Source organism: Electrona antarctica (genome assembly GCF_951216825.1).
Source record: "Electrona antarctica genome assembly, chromosome: 2".
In the NCBI taxonomy this organism is placed as follows: domain Eukaryota; kingdom Metazoa; phylum Chordata; class Actinopteri; order Myctophiformes; family Myctophidae; genus Electrona; species Electrona antarctica.
The window spans coordinates 12,355,945-12,374,930 of NC_136807.1; the positions used below are offsets into that span (position 1 = coordinate 12,355,945).

Below are 18,986 nucleotides of genomic sequence, written 5' to 3' on the forward strand. Positions count from 1 at the left end.
AGGGTACTATTCATGATTATAAAGGCTGATTCAGGGTACTATTCATGATTATAAAGGCTGATTCAGGGTACTATTCATGATTATAAAGGCTGATTCAGGGTACTATTCATGATTATAAAGGCTGATTCAGGGTACTATTCATGATTATAAAGGCTGATTCAGGGTAGGCTACTATTCATGTGTTTTGGTGTGGATTCCTCCTTTAACCCATTTAGACCTGAGAACAGATTCTACAAATGGCTTCTAAATCATGGTGGCGCTATAACAGGCCGTTGAGGAATATTTGGGGCAGAGGTTCGTCGTTGGCATCCAGGGAGTGTGTGTGCAAAGTTTGGCATTGATCGGGCCAACGGTGCCGGAGATTAGCTGATAACGGACGTCAATGTGTGCTCAAACTTTTTCAAACTGGTGCTCAAACTTTTTCATGTCAAGGAACCCCCAGAATTATCTGTATTTGGCGGCCGACCCCCATCTGAAAATATGCTTCTCTCAGAAGCAAATATTTGTTTGCTGTGAAAGAATATATATTCAAAGATTTGCACACATTTTCATGATTTTTTAAAAAATAGCAGATCTACACGCTCGTAGCGTGGCGTGGCTCGGTGCAGCGCTATGAGCTTGTAGATCTGCTATTTTTCAACGGTTTCATGACATTAAGTTTCATGTAGTTTTATTTTTTATTTTAGGTTTTATGACCTCAATTACACCCAAACCGGAAAAATTGCAAAAACTTGACGTCACAATCATAGACGTCACAATCCCTTTCAAATAATGGTTAAAGTGGTTAAAAGCTATAAGGTGACACAGATGCGTTGCTCAGGTCTAAGGCCTCACTCAGACCTTTAAAACATTGATGCATGCTTGTTGTATGAATGCTGTGAGTGTCATGGCCGCCCCAATGCATTTCCAATGGAAGTCACATGGTTTGTAGTCCACATTTTGGACTACAAGCTTTCAGCTGTGTTTCGACTGCGCCCCTCCCCCTCATACAACACAAATGTTGTGTCAAACCATGTGACTCCCATTGGAAATGCATTGGGGCAAGCTGTGTCACACCCTTTGTATACAACAAGCATACAGCAATCTGTTGCGACTGTGTGAGTGAGGCCTAAATGGCCTAAATGGTTCAGTAAAACAATGGAGTACTTTTTCCACCACTGGATGGATAATACTCACATCTTGGTTGCTCATGTCCCAGTAGGGCCTCTCGCCGTAGGACATCACCTCCCACATGACGATGCCGTAGCTCCAGCAGTCACTGGAGGAGGTGAACTTCCTGTACTGAATGGCCTCGGGAGCTGTCCATCTGATGGGGATCTTCCCGCCCTGGTGAAGATATACAGTGCCAAAGGGTTTTTTGGTTGCCAATGTTTTGAATAAAATTTAAACGGCCGGTGATCATTCTGGCATGTGTCCATTCATTGACTATAATGTAAAATCCCCTGTTAAAACTCATTTATAGGCCAAATACGTTTGACTTCTTTTAACAAATAGCCATTCAGGCCAAAGACGTCTTTAACGTCTTTTTTTGTTTTACTTAAAAAATATAATCTTACTAATCTAACTCTCTTTCTAAAAAAAATAGAACAAATCTATGTTAGCCTGTGCTGAACTATTGCTACTGCCATTTAGCTATGTATGAGTTAATCTGAGAGTGTATACCAGGGGTGCCCAGATCACAAAGGCTGTGCAGGTAGACCACATGACATGCCCCTAAACAGTATTTAACTTAAATATTTAAAAAAAAAAAACGATTTTTTGGCATCTGCCACTTGAATTAATTAAGTTGACTTGATTGATTGACATCAAAAAGGCCTGTCAGCTCAAATCCATAATGTAATACTTTGTTTTCAAGATTGTTGCTGTGCACAAATTTCGGTAGAATTACAAATGAATGTACTTTACTACTTAAAGTACCAAAAGTATAAAGTATACTCACTATGCAGAATGTCCCAATTTCAAGTTTTCAAATGTATACAAATATTTTGAAAATAGCAGATCTACAAGGTAACTAGTAACTAAAGTTGTCAAATAATTGTAGTGGAGTAAAATATTTGCCTCTGAAATGTAGTGCAGTAGAAGTAAAAGTACTGAATTCTGAAATTCCTCAAAATTGTACTTAAGGACAGTACTTAAGTAAATGTATGTACTTAGTTACTTTCCATCAGTGCTAAATGCCCAACGGAGACTCACCAGAGCGCTGGTGTAAGTGGGGTCTGACGTGTCGTCCTCTAAGAAGCGCGACAGGCCAAAGTCAGACACCTTACACACCAGGTTGCTGTTGACCAGGATATTCCGCGCCGCCAGGTCTCGATGGACATAGTTCATGTCACACAGGTACTTCAGTCCTGCTGCTATGCCACGTAGCATGCCCACCAACTGGATTACTGTGAACTGGCCATCGTTTTGCTGAAAATAAAATAAAAATAATCAAAAGCTAAATTGACAGATAAAGAATGAAAAACAGGTGCGCTTCCTCTGGAAACTGCCCTTGGTTGAGGCAGTGGGTGCTCAGCGTTGATTGGTTGAGGCAGCGGGTGCTCAGCTTTGATTGGTTGAGGCAGTGGGTGCTCAGCTCTGATTGGTTGAGGCAGTGCGTGCTCAGCTCTGATTGGTTGAGGCAGTGGGTGCTCAGCTCTGATTGGTTGAGGCAGTGCGTGCTCAGCTCTGATTGGTTGAGGCAGTGGGTGCTCAGCTCTGATTGGTTGAGGCAGTGGGTGCTCAGCTCTGATTGGTTGAGGCAGTGGGTGCTCAGCTCTGATTGGTTGAGGCAGTGCTAGCTTTGAAAATAACTTCACTAGTCATAAACCAACTACAGTACATGGAAAAGATAAAAGATGCAAGAATGGCCCAGATGCAATTTCTCATGGTTATTTGCGAAGTGCGAACGCTCAGTGGCGTGCACAGATAGACACTAGTGGGTGCTAGAGCACCCCCTGCCCTTTTCCCTCTGGACAGCAATGCGCCCTTTTGAAAAAAAAAGTGTACACTGTACAGTATGTGGACCATGGTGACATCGATCAATTCTTGATAAAAAGCTGCTAATATATTATTTAGGCCCCAAAATCTATAAAACTCACCCTATTAAGGCAACCGGCCGGGTTCCACGCGCTGCACAGGTTGCCTTTTTTCACTTGAGCACCTGCCCCTCTAAATGTCTGTGCACGCCACTGCGAATGCTGACGCGTTTCGGCAGAGCCTTCTAAAAAGTAGTCTTATTAAACTTAGTAGTAAATGTTTTAGTCTGCTCTGAAGACGGCTCTGCCGAAACGCGTCAGCCATCGCAAAATAAACATGAGAAATTGCAGCTAAATTGAAAAAGAGTTGGCCATGATGACCATTTTTATGGCCGACATTCAGGAAAAATGACGCCTCGATCGATATATATTGATATTATATTTATTTGGGCTAGTGCCAACATTTTGACTTATAATCTTCATCAGGGCTCTGTGTTAAATTGTGAATTGTAACAGATATTTCCTTAACTCCTAAAGCCCATACTTTGTCATGCTACGAATAGCAATTATAGCCGATCTACTTAACGTAACAATAGACGATCTCTATCTCCATCTCTTTAACAATGTTGAAAGTGTCTATAACAGATTAACGACGTGCTTAAAATAAATAGGGCAATCATGTTATAAGTGACAACTGAAGACTGAAGTAGTGATGATGTAATCTATAGAAGCAAACCCTCGAGATGTTCCAATGTGGATAATGTTACTTCTAGGACAGCATGGTGGTATTACTGATTCAGAGTTGTAAGCCCTACATGATATTACATTGACTTAAAGTGCAAGTCCACTTTGGCAGACGTTTGGGTTGGGTTGTGTTCTCCAAATGTGGATAAGAAATCAAAAATAATTGCTCCAGTGATTAGAAATTGATAATTCAAAATATGCTCCTCATTGACTTACATTGTACACTGAAACAGCTCTCACTCTTTTTGTACGTGATATATATTCAGACAATATCACCAAACCTCGTACTGTTTTTTTTTTTTTTTTTTTAATAAAAATGTTAACTTCCTGTTGATTTTACTATTTGAAGATCTAGATCCACAGATCCAGTCAGGGTTTTCTTCCTAATAAAAATGGAAAAATCAGAAGGACGTTAACATTTTTATTTAAAAATAAATAAAGACAGTATGAGGTTTGGTGATGTTCGTTATTGTCTGAATCAACCTTGTTTGGAGTAACTTGTCAAAACTCGACTATTGTAACGCCCTCCTTACTGGCCTACCGGCATGTGCACTTAAGCCTCTCCAACTGATCCAAAATGCCGCAGCTCGCTTGGTTTTCAACCAGCCAAAATTCTCACATGTCTCCCCCCTGCTCCGCTCCCTCCACTGGCTCCCGGTCGCTGCCCGCACAGAATACAAAACCCTGATGCTGGCATTCAAAGCAACCAGAGGTATGGCTCCCCCATATCTTGCAAGTATGATTGAACCCTACAAACCCTCCCGCGCACAGTCGCACTCAGATCAGCCAATGCAGGGAAGCTGGAAGTACCCTCACTAAAAACGCTCCACACGTCCCAAACTCTTCTCCCTTCTGGCTCCAAAACTGTGGAATGCACTCCCCGTTGCAGTCAGAACTGCAGCATCACTCCCAATCTTCCGCCGTAGTCTGAAAACCCACCTTTTCAGACTCCACCATGGCCCATAGCACTTACCCTACCCCCTTAGACAGCACTTTTTAGACTTAGATAGCATTTGATACAGACTTATAGCATGTTATGTAGACAGCACAATAATTGCATTGTATGTAGTCATAGCACTTCATAGTATATATGTACAGCATAGTATAGTATATATGTATAGTTTATATGTACAGTGTCATTATATAGATATGTTCTAGCTACGTTCTTAGCTTACGCATGTTTCTTGATAAATGCTTTTTATATATGTGATGTATTCCCATGCTTTTGTTCTTGCTAAATGTAAGTCGCTCTGGATTAAGAGCGTCTGCTAAATGCCTAAATTGTAAATTGTAAATTGTAAATTGTAACTTTGAGAGCCATTTCAGCGTACAATGTAAGCATATTTGAGGAGCATATTTTGAATGATCAATTTCTAATCACTGGAACAATTTATTTTTGTATTTCTTGTCCACATTAAGGAGTTAATCATGGCAAGGTAACTATACAACCCAAACCTCTACCAAAGTGGTCTTACCCTTCAAAACCTCACTTCCAAAGCATCCGTCAAGTGTTTTAGTGGAACATTGGTTCTTTTCAACGAGCTATACAATGAAGTGCATGCTTTACCCTGACGAAGGAGTCTAGGGATCCTATACAATGAAATGCATGCTTTACCCTGAGGAAGGAGTCTAGGGATCCTATGCTTTACCTGAGGAAGGAGTCTAGGGATCCTATGCTTTACCTGAGGAAGGAGTCTAGGGATCCTATGCTTTACCTGAGGAAGGAGTCTAGGGATCCTATGCTTTACCTGAGGAAGGAGTCTAGGGATCCTATACAATGAAGTACATGCTTTACCCTGAGGAAGGAGTCTAGGGATCCTATGTTTTACCCTGAGGAAGGAGTCTAGGGATCCTATGTTTTACCCTGAGGAAGGAGTCTAGGGATCCTATGCTTTACCCTGAGGAAGGAGTCTAGGGATCCTATGCTTTACCCTGAGGAAGGAGTCTAGGGATCCTATACAATGAAGTGCATGCTTTACCCTGAGGAAGGAGTCTAGGGATCCTATACAATGAAGTACATGCTTTACCCTGAGGAAGGAGTCTAGGGATCCTATGCTTTACCCTGAGGAAGGAGTCTAGGGATCCTATGCTTTACCCTGAGGAAGGAGTCCAGGGACCCGTTCTCCATGAACTCTGTGATGATCATGACGGGGCTGCTCTTGGTCACCACTCCCTCCAGGTGGATGATGTTGGGGTGGTCAAACTGGCCCATGATGGACGCCTCGCTCAGGAAGTCCCGTCTCTGGCGATCTGTGTAGCCCCCCTTGAGGGTCTTGATAGCCACTAGGATCTCTCGTTTCCCAGGCAGGCGCAGGTTTCCACTGCACACCTCTCCAAACTCTCCTATTGGTGAAAGAGAGACGATTGGTTCTGGGTTGTGCTGATTGATTTGTAAACTAAGGAAAGTGATAAAACCTCCAATGGTACCTAACAAAAGTAGTACCATGTTAGCTTACTGGCTTACTGTGCACAAGACATTTGGCACAAGCTTAGCTCAAGTGTGTATCAATTCATAGGATTCAAAGTATCAAGTCTGTGCCTCTTGTACCGGCATTTGTCCTAAGCATTTCCTCCATTCCCAGGAACATCATCCACTCTAACCAGACAGTGGCTTTGTGGTTAGAGTGTCCGCCCTGAAACTGGGAGGTCGGGGGTTCGATCCCCGGCCGGGTCATACAAAAGACTATAATGGGACTCAATGCCTCCCTGCTTGGCACTCAGCATCAATGGGTTGGATTGGGGGGTCAAATCAACTAATGATTCCCGAGCGTGGCGCACGCTGCGGCTCACCGCTCTAAGAGATGGGTCAAATGTGGAGAACAAATTTGACTGCGGTAACGTGTGTGACTAATCATACGACTTTGACTTTGTCTAAACACCTGGAAATACTGTGGGAACTGAAAATATTATATGGATGCATTTATTATAAAGACACGTCTTACATTTCTGGTCTTCTAATGCATCTAAGAATAACTACACCATGTGGATGTACATACGGTAGCAGTGTGTGCAGCATGGGACGCATTGCAATTTTACCTGCACCAATGACTTGCTCAATCTTCACACAGGAGAAGTCAATCTCCTTGGCAAACTCCCTGACGGCCTCATTTGGGTCCTCGTATGTGAAGGGATCAATGTAGATCTTCATTCCTGGTGACACTGGGACAAAGTAGTGTCAGAAGAAACCAGTTTACTGTACAGTAGGTATAGAGAACACTATGGAGAAAAAGGTTTAAAGGTCCCTGCACACAGAGCGTGTTTTTCGGATTTTTAGCGGCGTTTCTCCATCGGTTTTCCGAAAAACGCGCCCAGTGTGCAACCACCTTTAGAATGATTTTTCTACCCTCAACTCCAACCTAGAAACATGGATGGACTATGGATGGCTTTTCTATCATTTCCCCCCACAACAGTAACTCTGAAACCTAGAGCAAAACGAGCAAAACGACTTAAAGAAATACAACATTTAGTTGGTTTTCAAACATGTGACTTACGGTGACCACTGGTGTAGTGCTGAAGCTTGTCTGTGTAAACATGTGACTTACGGTGACCACTGGTGTAGTGCTGAAGCTTGTCTGTGTACTCCGATTCTGGTCTAGCTGATCCCCTTCTGTTATGGACACACAGACAGAACAAGAACTATAGAAGTGTGCCTAGTGGAGTGCACATCTTAAATGAAGCCATTAGTGAGTTTAGGCTGACTGTATCTGCAGTCTGTAACGTAGCTGTGTGAAAGAGGCTGCATTAGAGAGAGACTGCTAACCATGTTAATTAATGAACTGATGTTGAAATGTAATGTTGACATTCATTCTAATAAGCACATGGGATGGCAATAACGCACGCACGCACGCACACACGCACGCACGCACGCACGCACGCACGCACAGATTTTGTTTGCGGGAATCACTCTGATGAACATTTATATAACATATGTCCTCTCTAGGATACATGTATATAAATGTAGGCAAACTACAGTGCGTTAGTAGTACTGTAGTTCGTTTTCTGTGAGCTGTACAGCAGGTGTGCCCATTGAAGCGCATATCACCAGGTCAGGCACTAACAGACTAAAGAGGGATGTGAAAGAGGGACATAATATTTGTTTGTATTTCATTATACTGTAGTTAACAACCTGTGCATTGTCAGCAGAATACACCAGTGACACTACTGTATTTCCACGCTATCCATCAAACTTTCGGCTGACAATACTTAGCCTGGGTTCCAGCCTGAAAATGTCACTGCGCTACTCAGTCTGGAAAGTCTCCTAATCTCCAAGGTAGGCGGGACATATGAAAGGTTGAAATGGAACCGTTGTCCTGCAACGTCCCCTTATCATTCACTAAACTCACCCCACACAGCCGTCATTTTTTCTTTGTACTACTGAATCTGACAGTGGACTACTGAATGATCTGACAGTGGACTACTGAATCTGACAGTGGACTATACTGAATCTGACAGTGGACTACTGAATCTGACAGTGGACTATACTGAATCTGACAGTGGACTACTGAATCTGACAGTGGACTACTGAATCTGACAGTGGACTACTGAATCTGACAGTGGACTACTGAATCTGACAGTGGACTATACTGAATCTGACAGTGGACTATACTGAATCTGACAGTGGACTACTGAATCTGACAGTGGACTACTGAATCTGACAGTGGACTACTGAATCTGACAGTGGACTACTGAATCTGACAGTGGACTACTGAATCTGACAGTGGACTACTGCATCTGACAGTGGACTACTGAATCTGACAGTGTACTACTGAATCGTTTACTTTTTACCGTAGGTTTCAAGTCTCGAACGGCGGGTTCTTAGAGTTGATGCTTGGGAGATTTTGTTAGTGGCTACTGTATGTGGAACAGTAGCCGCTAACAAAATGCCTGCCGTGACTGACCGGTTACAGACTGTATATGAGCGACAGCGTGCTGCCGTGACTGACCGGTTACAGACTGTATATGAGCGACAGCGTGCTGCCGTGACTGACCGGTTACAGACTGTATATGAGCGACTGCAGCGTGCTGCCGTGACTGACCGGTTACAGACTGTATATGTGCCCTGACTGACCGGTTACAGACTGTATATGAGCGACTGCAGCGTGCTGCCGTGACTGACCGGTTACAGACGATGATGAGCACGGTGATGGCGATGATGAAGACCACGCCCGCAGCAGCCGAGCCAATGATCAGAGGCAGCTTCTCCTGGATGCTGGAATTATATTCCTCTGTAGATAAAATTAAAAAAAGACAGTAAAGCAGTGTTGATTTTGACAGCAAATTTTGATTTTAGTTTTAGTCTTTTGAATAGTTTTCATTTAGTATTAAGTCACATTTTAGTCACCTGGAATGTTTTAGTTTTAGTCTAGTTTTAGTCGACTAAATCTACATTTGATTTAGTTGGCTAAAATGTGTTTTGTGCGCCTTGATGCCGTCGTAATGGCTGATTTTACACTTGCTGAAAATAGCCGTATAGCCCTGTAGATCTGTTATTTTCAGCATAGTCCAGTAGTCCCTTACTAACATTTTAGTCTAGTTTTCATTATTTTGTTGACGAAATTGTCAATATATTTACTCTAAGTTTTCGTCATCATAGCTTAGTTTTAATTTAGTTTCCATTTAGTTTTCGTCAGTGAAAAAAGGTAGTCGACGAACATCTTTCGTCATAGTTTTAGTCGACGAAATCAACACCGCAGTAAAGGCCTTTTCAGACGGGGAGCGTCTCACACGCCTAGTGGTTTATTTTCAAGGAGAGGCGTGGCGTTTATTTTGGACGTGCAGGAGAAGTTGAGGGAGTGACAACGCAAGTGTATTTTCCGCGAGCGCGGTCCAGTGAAATTGTGGCGCGCAAGCTTGTGTCGTGCACGCGCCCGCGGGGGCGACTATAGACCTGGCTTGTGGTGAGGTTTTCTCTTTTCACGCTACGTGTCGCCGCGCCCTTCATGAGCAGACCTGGAGCAGACCTGTCACTGATCCAGACCCTCATGAGCAGACCTGGAGCAGACCTGTCACTGATCCAGACCCTCATGAGCAGACCTGGAGCAGACCTGTCACTGATCCAGACCCTCATGAGCAGACCTGTCACTGATCCAGACCCTCATGAGCAGACCTGTCACTGATCCAGACCCTCATTAGCAGACCTGTCACTGATCCAGACCCTCATTAGCAGCCCTGTCACTGATCCAGACCCTCATGAGCAGACCTGGAGCAGACCTGTCACTGATCCAGACCCTCATGAGCAGACCTGCAGCAGACCTGTCGCTGATCAAGGCGACGACGCCTGCGTCACTCGCTTCCCAAAAATATGTCAAAGTTTTAATGACTTTGTTTTTTATTTATTTTTTGGTATTCAGCCAGCCAGCAATGAGTAAAACACTCCCAAAAACGTTTGTCTCTGTGACACATCTAGGGGACACAATCTGCATTCAAAGATGTTCCTACTGTAGAAGCTTTGTCATTGGTCCAAAAAAAAACCCGGTCGAAATGACTAACCAATCAAGAAGTAGACAGGCAAATCGACCAATGACAAAGCTTCTAGGAAAATATTTGAATGCAGATTGTGGCCCCTAGATGTGTCACAGAGACTACATTTTTTTTGGGAGCGTTTTACCCATTGCTGGCTGTCTGAATAATGTTTTTCTTTTTTTAAAGAAATTGCATGACCCTCAGATCACTCAATTTATATCTGAGATTCTCAAAATAGACACACGTAAACACACTGGCACATGAACACTGTGCCAGTGTGTTATATGTCAGTCCATATGAAAAGAGATCGATAATATGATGCAATAAGTATCGAGTGCTGTGAAATCAGTGTGTGCCGTACGTACATGCTCAGGAAATATCGCCCTGTCAGGACACCACAAAAATCTTTTAACAGGATTCGTTGGACTGATGCGTGTATCGTATGACTTCTAATAATGTGTGTCTATACTGTAGCTACTGTATATACTGTATGTGTACCTATAATTTCCTGCCCAGTGCCCTGCATCAAACCTGAGCCACCTGAGACAAATTCCGAGCCATTCTGGTTCACAGCTAGGGCACACTGACACTACATCGCTGAATTAACCCATAGACCTTAGGACGATTCTATAAATGCCTTCTAAAGCGTGACAGTTTTCTGAAAAACCCTATGTTTCTATGTCAGTGGTTCTCAAACTATTTCACGTCAAAGAGCCCCAGAATTATCTGTATTTGGCCGCCGACCCCCATCTGAAAATATGTTGTTCCAGTGAGTTAAAAACGTTTGCTCTGAAAGAATATATATTCAAAGATTTGCGCCACATTTTCACGATTTTTCAAAAATAGCAGACCTACAAGCTCGTAGCGCGAGTGCCGCGCTACGAGCTTGTAGATCTGCCATGTTTCAACAGCTAAAGGATAACATAATGCTTAAAACACCAAAAGGGGTGAACCCCCAATTGCTCCCGGCTATAAATGGTGCATTCATTGAAATAGTGATTTTATCCAAAGTGCATTACATTCACCCATTCACACACAGATGGCGGAGGAAACCATGCAAGGCACCAACCTGCACATCGGGAGCAATTAGGGGTTCAGAGTCTTGCTCAAGGACACCTCACGGTTCTCATCCGGCCACTCTACCCCTGATCCACTGTACCTGGTTGGTGCCTTGCATGATTTCCTCCACCATCGGTGTATGGATGTGTGAGATGGGTGAATGTAAATGCACAACCTATGTTAAGTGCTTTGGATAAAAGCGCTATATTCACGCACCATTTATCCTTTTACCTTTTAGATAAAGAGATCTTCAGCATACCTTCAGTCATGGTTTGGAAGTACATCTTGCCACTAAATCGTCCAAATCCGGCCACGGTCCGAGCTCGAACCTGGAAGACGTATATAGATCCAGGCCTCAGCCCTCTGATGAGCACAGTGTTGGTCTGACTCCTCACCACAGAGGAGTTCCACTCCGCCTGGTTCTGAAACATATAGAAGACGTATATAGATCCAGGCCTCAGCCCTCTGATGAGCACAGTGTTGGTCTGACTCCTCACCACAGAGGAGTTCCACTCCGCCTGGTTCTGAAACATATAGAAGACGTATATAGATCCAGGCCTCAGCCCTCTGATGAGCACAGTGTTGGTCTGACTCCTCACCACAGAGGAGTTCCACTCCGCCTGGTTCTGAAACATATAGAAGACGTATATAGATCCAGGCCTCAGCCCTCTGATGAGCACAGTGTTGGTCTGACTCCTCACCACAGAGGAGTTCCACTCCGCCTGGTTCTGAAACATATAGAAGACGTATATAGATCCAGGCCTCAGCCCTCTGATGAGCACAGTGTTGGTCTGACTCCTCACCACAGAGGAGTTCCACTCCGCCTGGTTCTGAAACATATAGAAGACGTATATAGATCCAGGCCTCAGCCCTCTGATGAGCACAGTGTTGGTCTGACTCCTCACCACAGAGGAGTTCCACTCCGCCTGGTTCTGAAACATATAGAAGACGTATATAGATCCAGGCCTCAGCCCTCTGATGAGCACAGTGTTGGTCTGACTCCTCACCACAGAGGAGTTCCACTCCGCCTGGTTCTGAAACATATAGAAGACGTATATAGATCCAGGCCTCAGCCCTCTGATGAGCACAGTGTTGGTCTGACTCCTCACCACAGAGGAGTTCCACTCCGCCTGGTTCTGAAACATATAGAAGACGTATATAGATCCAGGCCTCAGCCCTCTGATGAGCACAGTGTTGGTCTGACTCCTCACCACAGAGGAGTTCCACTCCGCCTGGTTCTGAAACATATAGAAGACGTATATAGATCCAGGCCTCAGCCCTCTGATGAGCACAGTGTTGGTCTGACTCCTCACCACAGAGGAGTTCCACTCCGCCTGGTTCTGAAACATATAGAAGACGTATATAGATCCAGGCCTCAGCCCTCTGATGAGCACAGTGTTGGTCTGACTCCTCACCACAGAGGAGTTCCACTCCGCCTGGTTCTGAAACATATAGAAGACGTATATAGATCCAGGCCTCAGCCCTCTGATGAGCACAGTGTTGGTCTGACTCCTCACCACAGAGGAGTTCCACTCCGCCTGGTTCTGAAACATATAGAAGACGTATATAGATCCAGGCCTCAGCCCTCTGATGAGCACAGTGTTGGTCTGACTCCTCACCACAGAGGAGTTCCACTCCGCCTGGTTCTGAAACATATAGAAGACGTATATAGATCTAGGCCTCAGCCCTCTGATGAGCACAGTGTTGGTCTGACTCCTCACCACAGAGGAGTTCCACTCCGCCTGGTTCTGAAACATATAGAAGACGTATATAGATCCAGGCCTCAGCCCTCTGATGAGCACAGTGTTGGTCTGACTCCTCACCACAGAGGAGTTCCACTCCGCCTGGTTCTGAAACATATAGAAGACGTATATAGATCCAGGCCTCAGCCCTCTGATGAGCACAGTGTTGGTCTGACTCCTCACCACAGAGGAGTTCCACTCCGCCTGGTTCTGAAACATATAGAAGACGTATATAGATCCAGGCCTCAGCCCTCTGATGAGCACAGTGTTGGTCTGACTCCTCACCACAGAGGAGTTCCACTCCGCCTGGTTCTGAAACATATAGAAGACGTATATAGATCCAGGCCTCAGCCCTCTGATGAGCACAGTGTTGGTCTGACTCCTCACCACAGAGGAGTTCCACTCCGCCTGGTTCTGAAACATATAGAAGACGTATATAGATCCAGGCCTCAGCCCTCTGATGAGCACAGTGTTGGTCTGACTCCTCACCACAGAGGAGTTCCACTCCGCCTGGTTCTGAAACATATAGAAGACGTATATAGATCCAGGCCTCAGCCCTCTGATGAGCACAGTGTTGGTCTGACTCCTCACCACAGAGGAGTTCCACTCCGCCTGGTTCTGAAACATATAGAAGACGTATATAGATCCAGGCCTCAGCCCTCTGATGAGCACAGTGTTGGTCTGACTCCTCACCACAGAGGAGTTCCACTCCGCCTGGTTCTGAAACATATAGAAGACGTATATAGATCCAGGCCTCAGCCCTCTGATGAGCACAGTGTTGGTCTGACTCCTCACCACAGAGGAGTTCCACTCCGCCTGGTTCTGAAACATATAGAAGACGTATATAGATCCAGGCCTCAGCCCTCTGATGAGCACAGTGTTGGTCTGACTCCTCACCACAGAGGAGTTCCACTCCGCCTGGTTCTGAAACATATAGTCCGGCTCATTCAGGTTCTTACTCCATAGTTACATCTACACAAAATGATAACCTGACATGTCCAACCTGTCATATTTATTCAGCAGCTTCTGGTGCACAGCCTCATTACATTACAGCAGCGGTCCTCAAACCATTTTGTCCGTGCACCCCGTTACCTCCTGACCTAGCTGTATATGTTTTGTCTCTCTGTGATGCTGTTGTTTTTCTGTTTTTTGTGATAGTGCATTTGTTTTTATTTACCTGTACAGCACTTTGTAAACCCTGAGTTGTGAAACGTGCTATATAAATAAAGTGGATTGGATTGGACACCCACCCACCCCCTGACGTCTCGTTGTATTTGGCCGAAAATTATACATTTTTTAATATGATTATGGCAAATAATCACAGAATGTCCCTGCACTGAGAGACATGCAGCTGCTGTATACTGCCGCAGCTGCGCTATACATCTCCTTACAACAGTGTTTTGCGGGATTTTGCCGTTTGTGTTAAATAACACCGTACAACCGCCATTACCCCTGCATTACAGTGTTGTGCACAGAAGAGCTCAATAAAGACCCATTGCACACATGAAGTCTCACTGTGTCTCATTGAGCCTCATCATGATGATAAACAAGAAATGATAACATAGTCATATTTGTCAGGTGAAACAAGCACTGTGTCTGTTGTGCATCTGTCCCCCATTTTTTATTTTTTCCTGCTCTCCAGTTAGCTCATAACATTAGCCGGTGTTATCAGGCACTCCGCTCAGCTCTGCGGTGTTGCAGAGTGTGGTCTGAGTGCACACTTCCACGGTGCGTGTGTCATAGCTTGGAGGCGTTTCGGTGGCGTTTCAGAGTATGGGGTCAGACTCCCATTAAATTGGCTTAGGTGGCGTTTCAGAGTATGGGGTCAGACTCCCATTGGCTTAGGGCGCAGTCAATCATGACTGGGTTAGGTTTCACCTGACAAAAACAGCTCAAAGTGCACATTGTACAAAAGACCTGGTTGACAATACTGTACCTTCTCATAGTACTGGAGCTCATAGTCCAGGATGAGTCCATTTGGCTGGTCAGGCTGCGACCAGGATAAAGTGATGCTATTGGGGGCTCTGCTGACCTGGTGCATAATGGAAACGGCTGATGGTGCTGTGAACATCAAAGAACCCAGAGACAGAAAATTAGGACGGGGAAAAGCACGAGAGAAAATATGATGTGCCCTCTAGACACAGACATACACTGTCAGAAAGACAGATTGATAGACTGGGCCAAGACAATGTTGACAAGAGTAACCGCAGGCGTTCAATGTAGGAGAGTTAGCAGAGTCCGCAAATGGTGCTTCTTCTTGCACAGCAAATGTGTTAATGGGCTATACGCACACAAAATAACTTGTTCTACTTCCGGGCCGCTTCCCTACTTCCTTCACAGCTGTTACTGATGATACTAATGACACTACCCTTACGGGTCCATTTAAGACCCACTGAAGGACACTTTGAGACCCACTGGTGTAGCAGAGGGGTGCAGTACTTAGTTCAGACTAGTCATTGGTCCGACAAACGACAACCTACCTCAAACCCTAACCTAACCATAACCACAAGCACAGGAACAGCGCATGTTCAAGCGGTTCCCACATGTCGGAATAATGCTCCGTCGGAATTACGTGCGGATCCCGTAGCAGTGTGTTTCTAGTGAGCCAACACGCACAATAGCAGCACCCTGACTCTGTTTGACCAGAATGGAACAGAGCGTTCAGTATCAGCGGTATAAGGAAGTAGGGAAGGCGCCCGAGTTCTTTCCAAAATGCCGTGTTCGTTGTGTGCATATAGAGCCAATTGAACCCTTAACGGGTCAGCAGCGAGTTCAGAGTCGACCCTACCAGCTTGGTTGGTGGTGATGTTGACCGCCGCGTACCGCGGCGAGTGGAGGCTCTGGTCGGACACGCCGTTCACGGCCTGGATCTCGAAGGTGTACTGGGTGTGGGCCAGGAGCTCGCTGATGTGAACCCGCGTGTCGGTCAGGCCGAGCTGACGCGGCACAAACTGCACGTTGTCGCCGCAGCGGGTGCAGCCTCCGCCGGCGCCGCGGCCCGCGCCGCAGCTCTTGCAGATGATGTTGTAGACCACGTCCTCGCGGCCGCCGCCCTCCCGCGGCGACGTCCACTCCAGCTTCAGAGACGTCTCGTTCACCATGGAGATGACGTTCTGCGGCGTGGACGGAATAGCTGCAAGGAACAGGAGGGAAGAAGAGATGATGCTAGAGTCTAACCGGGTGCCATTTAGGTTGTGTTTTCTTGTTTATTCCCCCCCCCCCCCATGTAATACTCTAAAATGTAGAGTAGCCATTTATTTTTTTCTCCTTTTCCCCCCAATTTAGTCATTACACCTATTTATCCTCCAGAGAAGAAAACCAGCACTCACGGCAATGTCCATTAAAGGACCACTTCACCACTTTTCAACCTATCTTCATATAATAGGTCCTCACTAATAATCATGATAAAATGGCACGATTTTTTTCTACTCAGTCTGTGTCTCATAGGATGGCTGTGGGCAGTTTAGGAACCGTCCTCCAGTGACATCATCATTAGGCAGATTTTCTTTTAAACAAGATTTTTTTTACAAAAATGTTTAGATTTTCATTATCGTGAGAACGATGGCTTCCATTTTGGCATTGCAACTTTTCAGGACTAGAAAGCCTGCAGTTTCTATTAGCTTCTATTCCCCATCGATGATTAAATTAAATAAACACTGCAGAATAGGGAGGGTGGACTGCTAATGTTGAAAATGCAAAGTAAGACTTTTGGGGACAAAATATGCAATTACTGGGGGCGAGAGATGTAATAAGTAAAGTAATAAATTACTGTTTAAGAGTAACTTTGACAACACTGGTGATCACCCTCCCTGCCTTGGTCCCTTCTGTTAGCGGATTCCAATTAAAATCAACCGATAATCACCAGTATCTGATCGACCTTCTGCCATGTTTAGTGGGGGCCTACTGGCTGCGATTAGGAAACGCGGACACGTCCGACGTGGTGTTGGTCGCGTTGTCCGACTAAATCTATCTAACTCTAACCATAACCCTAATCTCAGTCTTAACCGGCCAAGTCCTATCCCCTAACCTCATATCAGTTTTAACCAGCCACGTAGGCTACAGTAAGTCTCCTAACCTCATATCAGTCATACCCAGCCATGTACAGTAAGTCTCCTAACCTCATATCAGTCATACCCAGCCATGTACAGTAAGTCCTATAACCTTGTATCAGTCATACCCAGCCACGTACAGTAAGTCCTATAACCTCATATGAGTCATACCCAGCCATGTACAGTAAGTCTCCTAACCTCATATCAGTCATACCCATCCATGTACAGTAAGTCTCCTAACCTCATATCAGTCATACCCAGCCATGTACAGTAAGTCTCCTAACCTCATATCAGTCATAACCAGCCATGTACAGTAAGTCCTATAACCTCATATCAGTCATACCCAGCCATGTACAGTAAGTCCTATAACCTCATATCAGTCATACCCAGCCATGTACAGTAAGTCTCCTAACCTCATATCAGTCATACCCATCCATGTACAGTAAGTCCTATAACCTCATATCAGTCATACCCAGCCATGTACAGTAAGTCTCCTAACCTCATATCAGTCATACCCAGCCATGTACAGTAAGTCCTATAACCTCATATCAGTCATACCCAGCCACGTACAGTAAGTCTCCTAACCTCATATCAGTCATACCCAGCCATGTACAGTAAGTCCTATAACCTCATATCAGTCATACCCAGCCATGTACAGTAAGTCTCCTAACCTCATATCAGTCATACCCAGCCATGTACAGTAAGTCCTATAACCTCATATCAGTCATACCCAGCCATGTACAGTAAGTCTCCTAACCTCGTATCAGTCATACCCAGCCATGTACAGTAAGTCCTATAACCTCATATCAGTCATACCCAGCCATGTACAGTAAGTCCTATAACCTCATATCAGTCATACCCAGCCATGTACAGTAAGTCTCCTAACCTCGTATCAGTCATACCCAGCCATGTACAGTAAGTCTCCTAACCTCATACCAGTCATACCCAGCCATGTACAGTAAGTCTCCTAACCTCATATCAGTCATACCCAGCCATGTACAGTAAGTCTCCTAACCTCATATCAGTCATACCCAGCCATGTACAGTAAGTCCTATAACCTCATATCAGTCATACCCAGCCATGTACAGTAAGTCCTATAACCTCATATCAGTCATACCCAGCCATGTACAGTAAGTCCTATAACCTCATATCAGTCATACCCAGCCATGTACAGTAAGTCCCATAACCTCATATCAGTCATACCCAGCCATGTACAGTAAGTCTCCTAACCTCATATCAGTCATACCCAGCCATGTACAGTAAGTCCTATAACCTCATATCAGTCATACCCAGCCATGTACAGTAAGTCCTATAACCTCATATCAGTCATACCCAGCCATGTACAGTAAGTCCTATAACCTCATATCAGTCATACCCAGCCATGTACAGTAAGTCCCATAACCTCATGTCAGTCATACCCAGCCATGTACAGTAAGTCTCCTAACCTCATATCAGTCATACCCAGCCATGTACAGTAAGTCTCCTAACCTCGTATCAGTCATACCCAGCCATGTACAGTAAGTCTCCTAACCTCATATCAGTCATACCCAGCCATGTACAGTAAGTCCTATAACCTCATATCAGTCATACCCAGCCATGTACAGTAAGTCCTATAACCTCATATCAGTCATACCCAGCCATGTACAGTAAGTCTCCTAACCTCATATCAGTCATACCCAGCCATGTACAGTAAGTCTCCTAACCTCGTATCAGTCATACCCAGCCATGTACAGTAAGTCTCCTAACCTCATATCAGTCATACCCAGCCATGTACAGTAAGTCTCCTAATCTCATATCAGTCATACCCAGTCATGTACAGTAAGTCTCCTAACCTCGTATCAGTCATACCCAGCCATGTACAGTAAGTCTCCTAACCTCGTATCAGTCATACCCAGCCATGTACAGTAAGTCTCCTAACCTCATATCAGTCATACCCAGCCATGTACAGTAAGTCCTATAACCTCATATCAGTC

At 44.9% G+C, this 18,986-nt stretch overlaps 1 protein-coding gene across 1 annotated transcript in view; it reads right to left on the minus strand.

The window, feature by feature from the left end:
- Window positions 1-18,986, minus strand: part of LOC306942421 (ephrin type-B receptor 2-like) — a 51,519-nt gene that overhangs the window by 7,151 nt on the left and 25,382 nt on the right. The window contains exons 6-14 of the mRNA XM_079528293.1: window positions 15,753-16,097; window positions 14,901-15,025; window positions 11,482-11,644; window positions 8,818-8,926; window positions 7,244-7,308; window positions 6,738-6,860; window positions 5,797-6,044; window positions 2,194-2,409; window positions 1,177-1,326 (exon numbers count right to left, since the gene is read on the minus strand). Of these exons, the coding sequence (XP_079384419.1) occupies window positions 1,177-1,326; window positions 2,194-2,409; window positions 5,797-6,044; window positions 6,738-6,860; window positions 7,244-7,308; window positions 8,818-8,926; window positions 11,482-11,644; window positions 14,901-15,025; window positions 15,753-16,097 (1,544 nt within the window). The remainder of the gene's footprint in view (window positions 1-1,176; window positions 1,327-2,193; window positions 2,410-5,796; window positions 6,045-6,737; window positions 6,861-7,243; window positions 7,309-8,817; window positions 8,927-11,481; window positions 11,645-14,900; window positions 15,026-15,752; window positions 16,098-18,986) is intronic.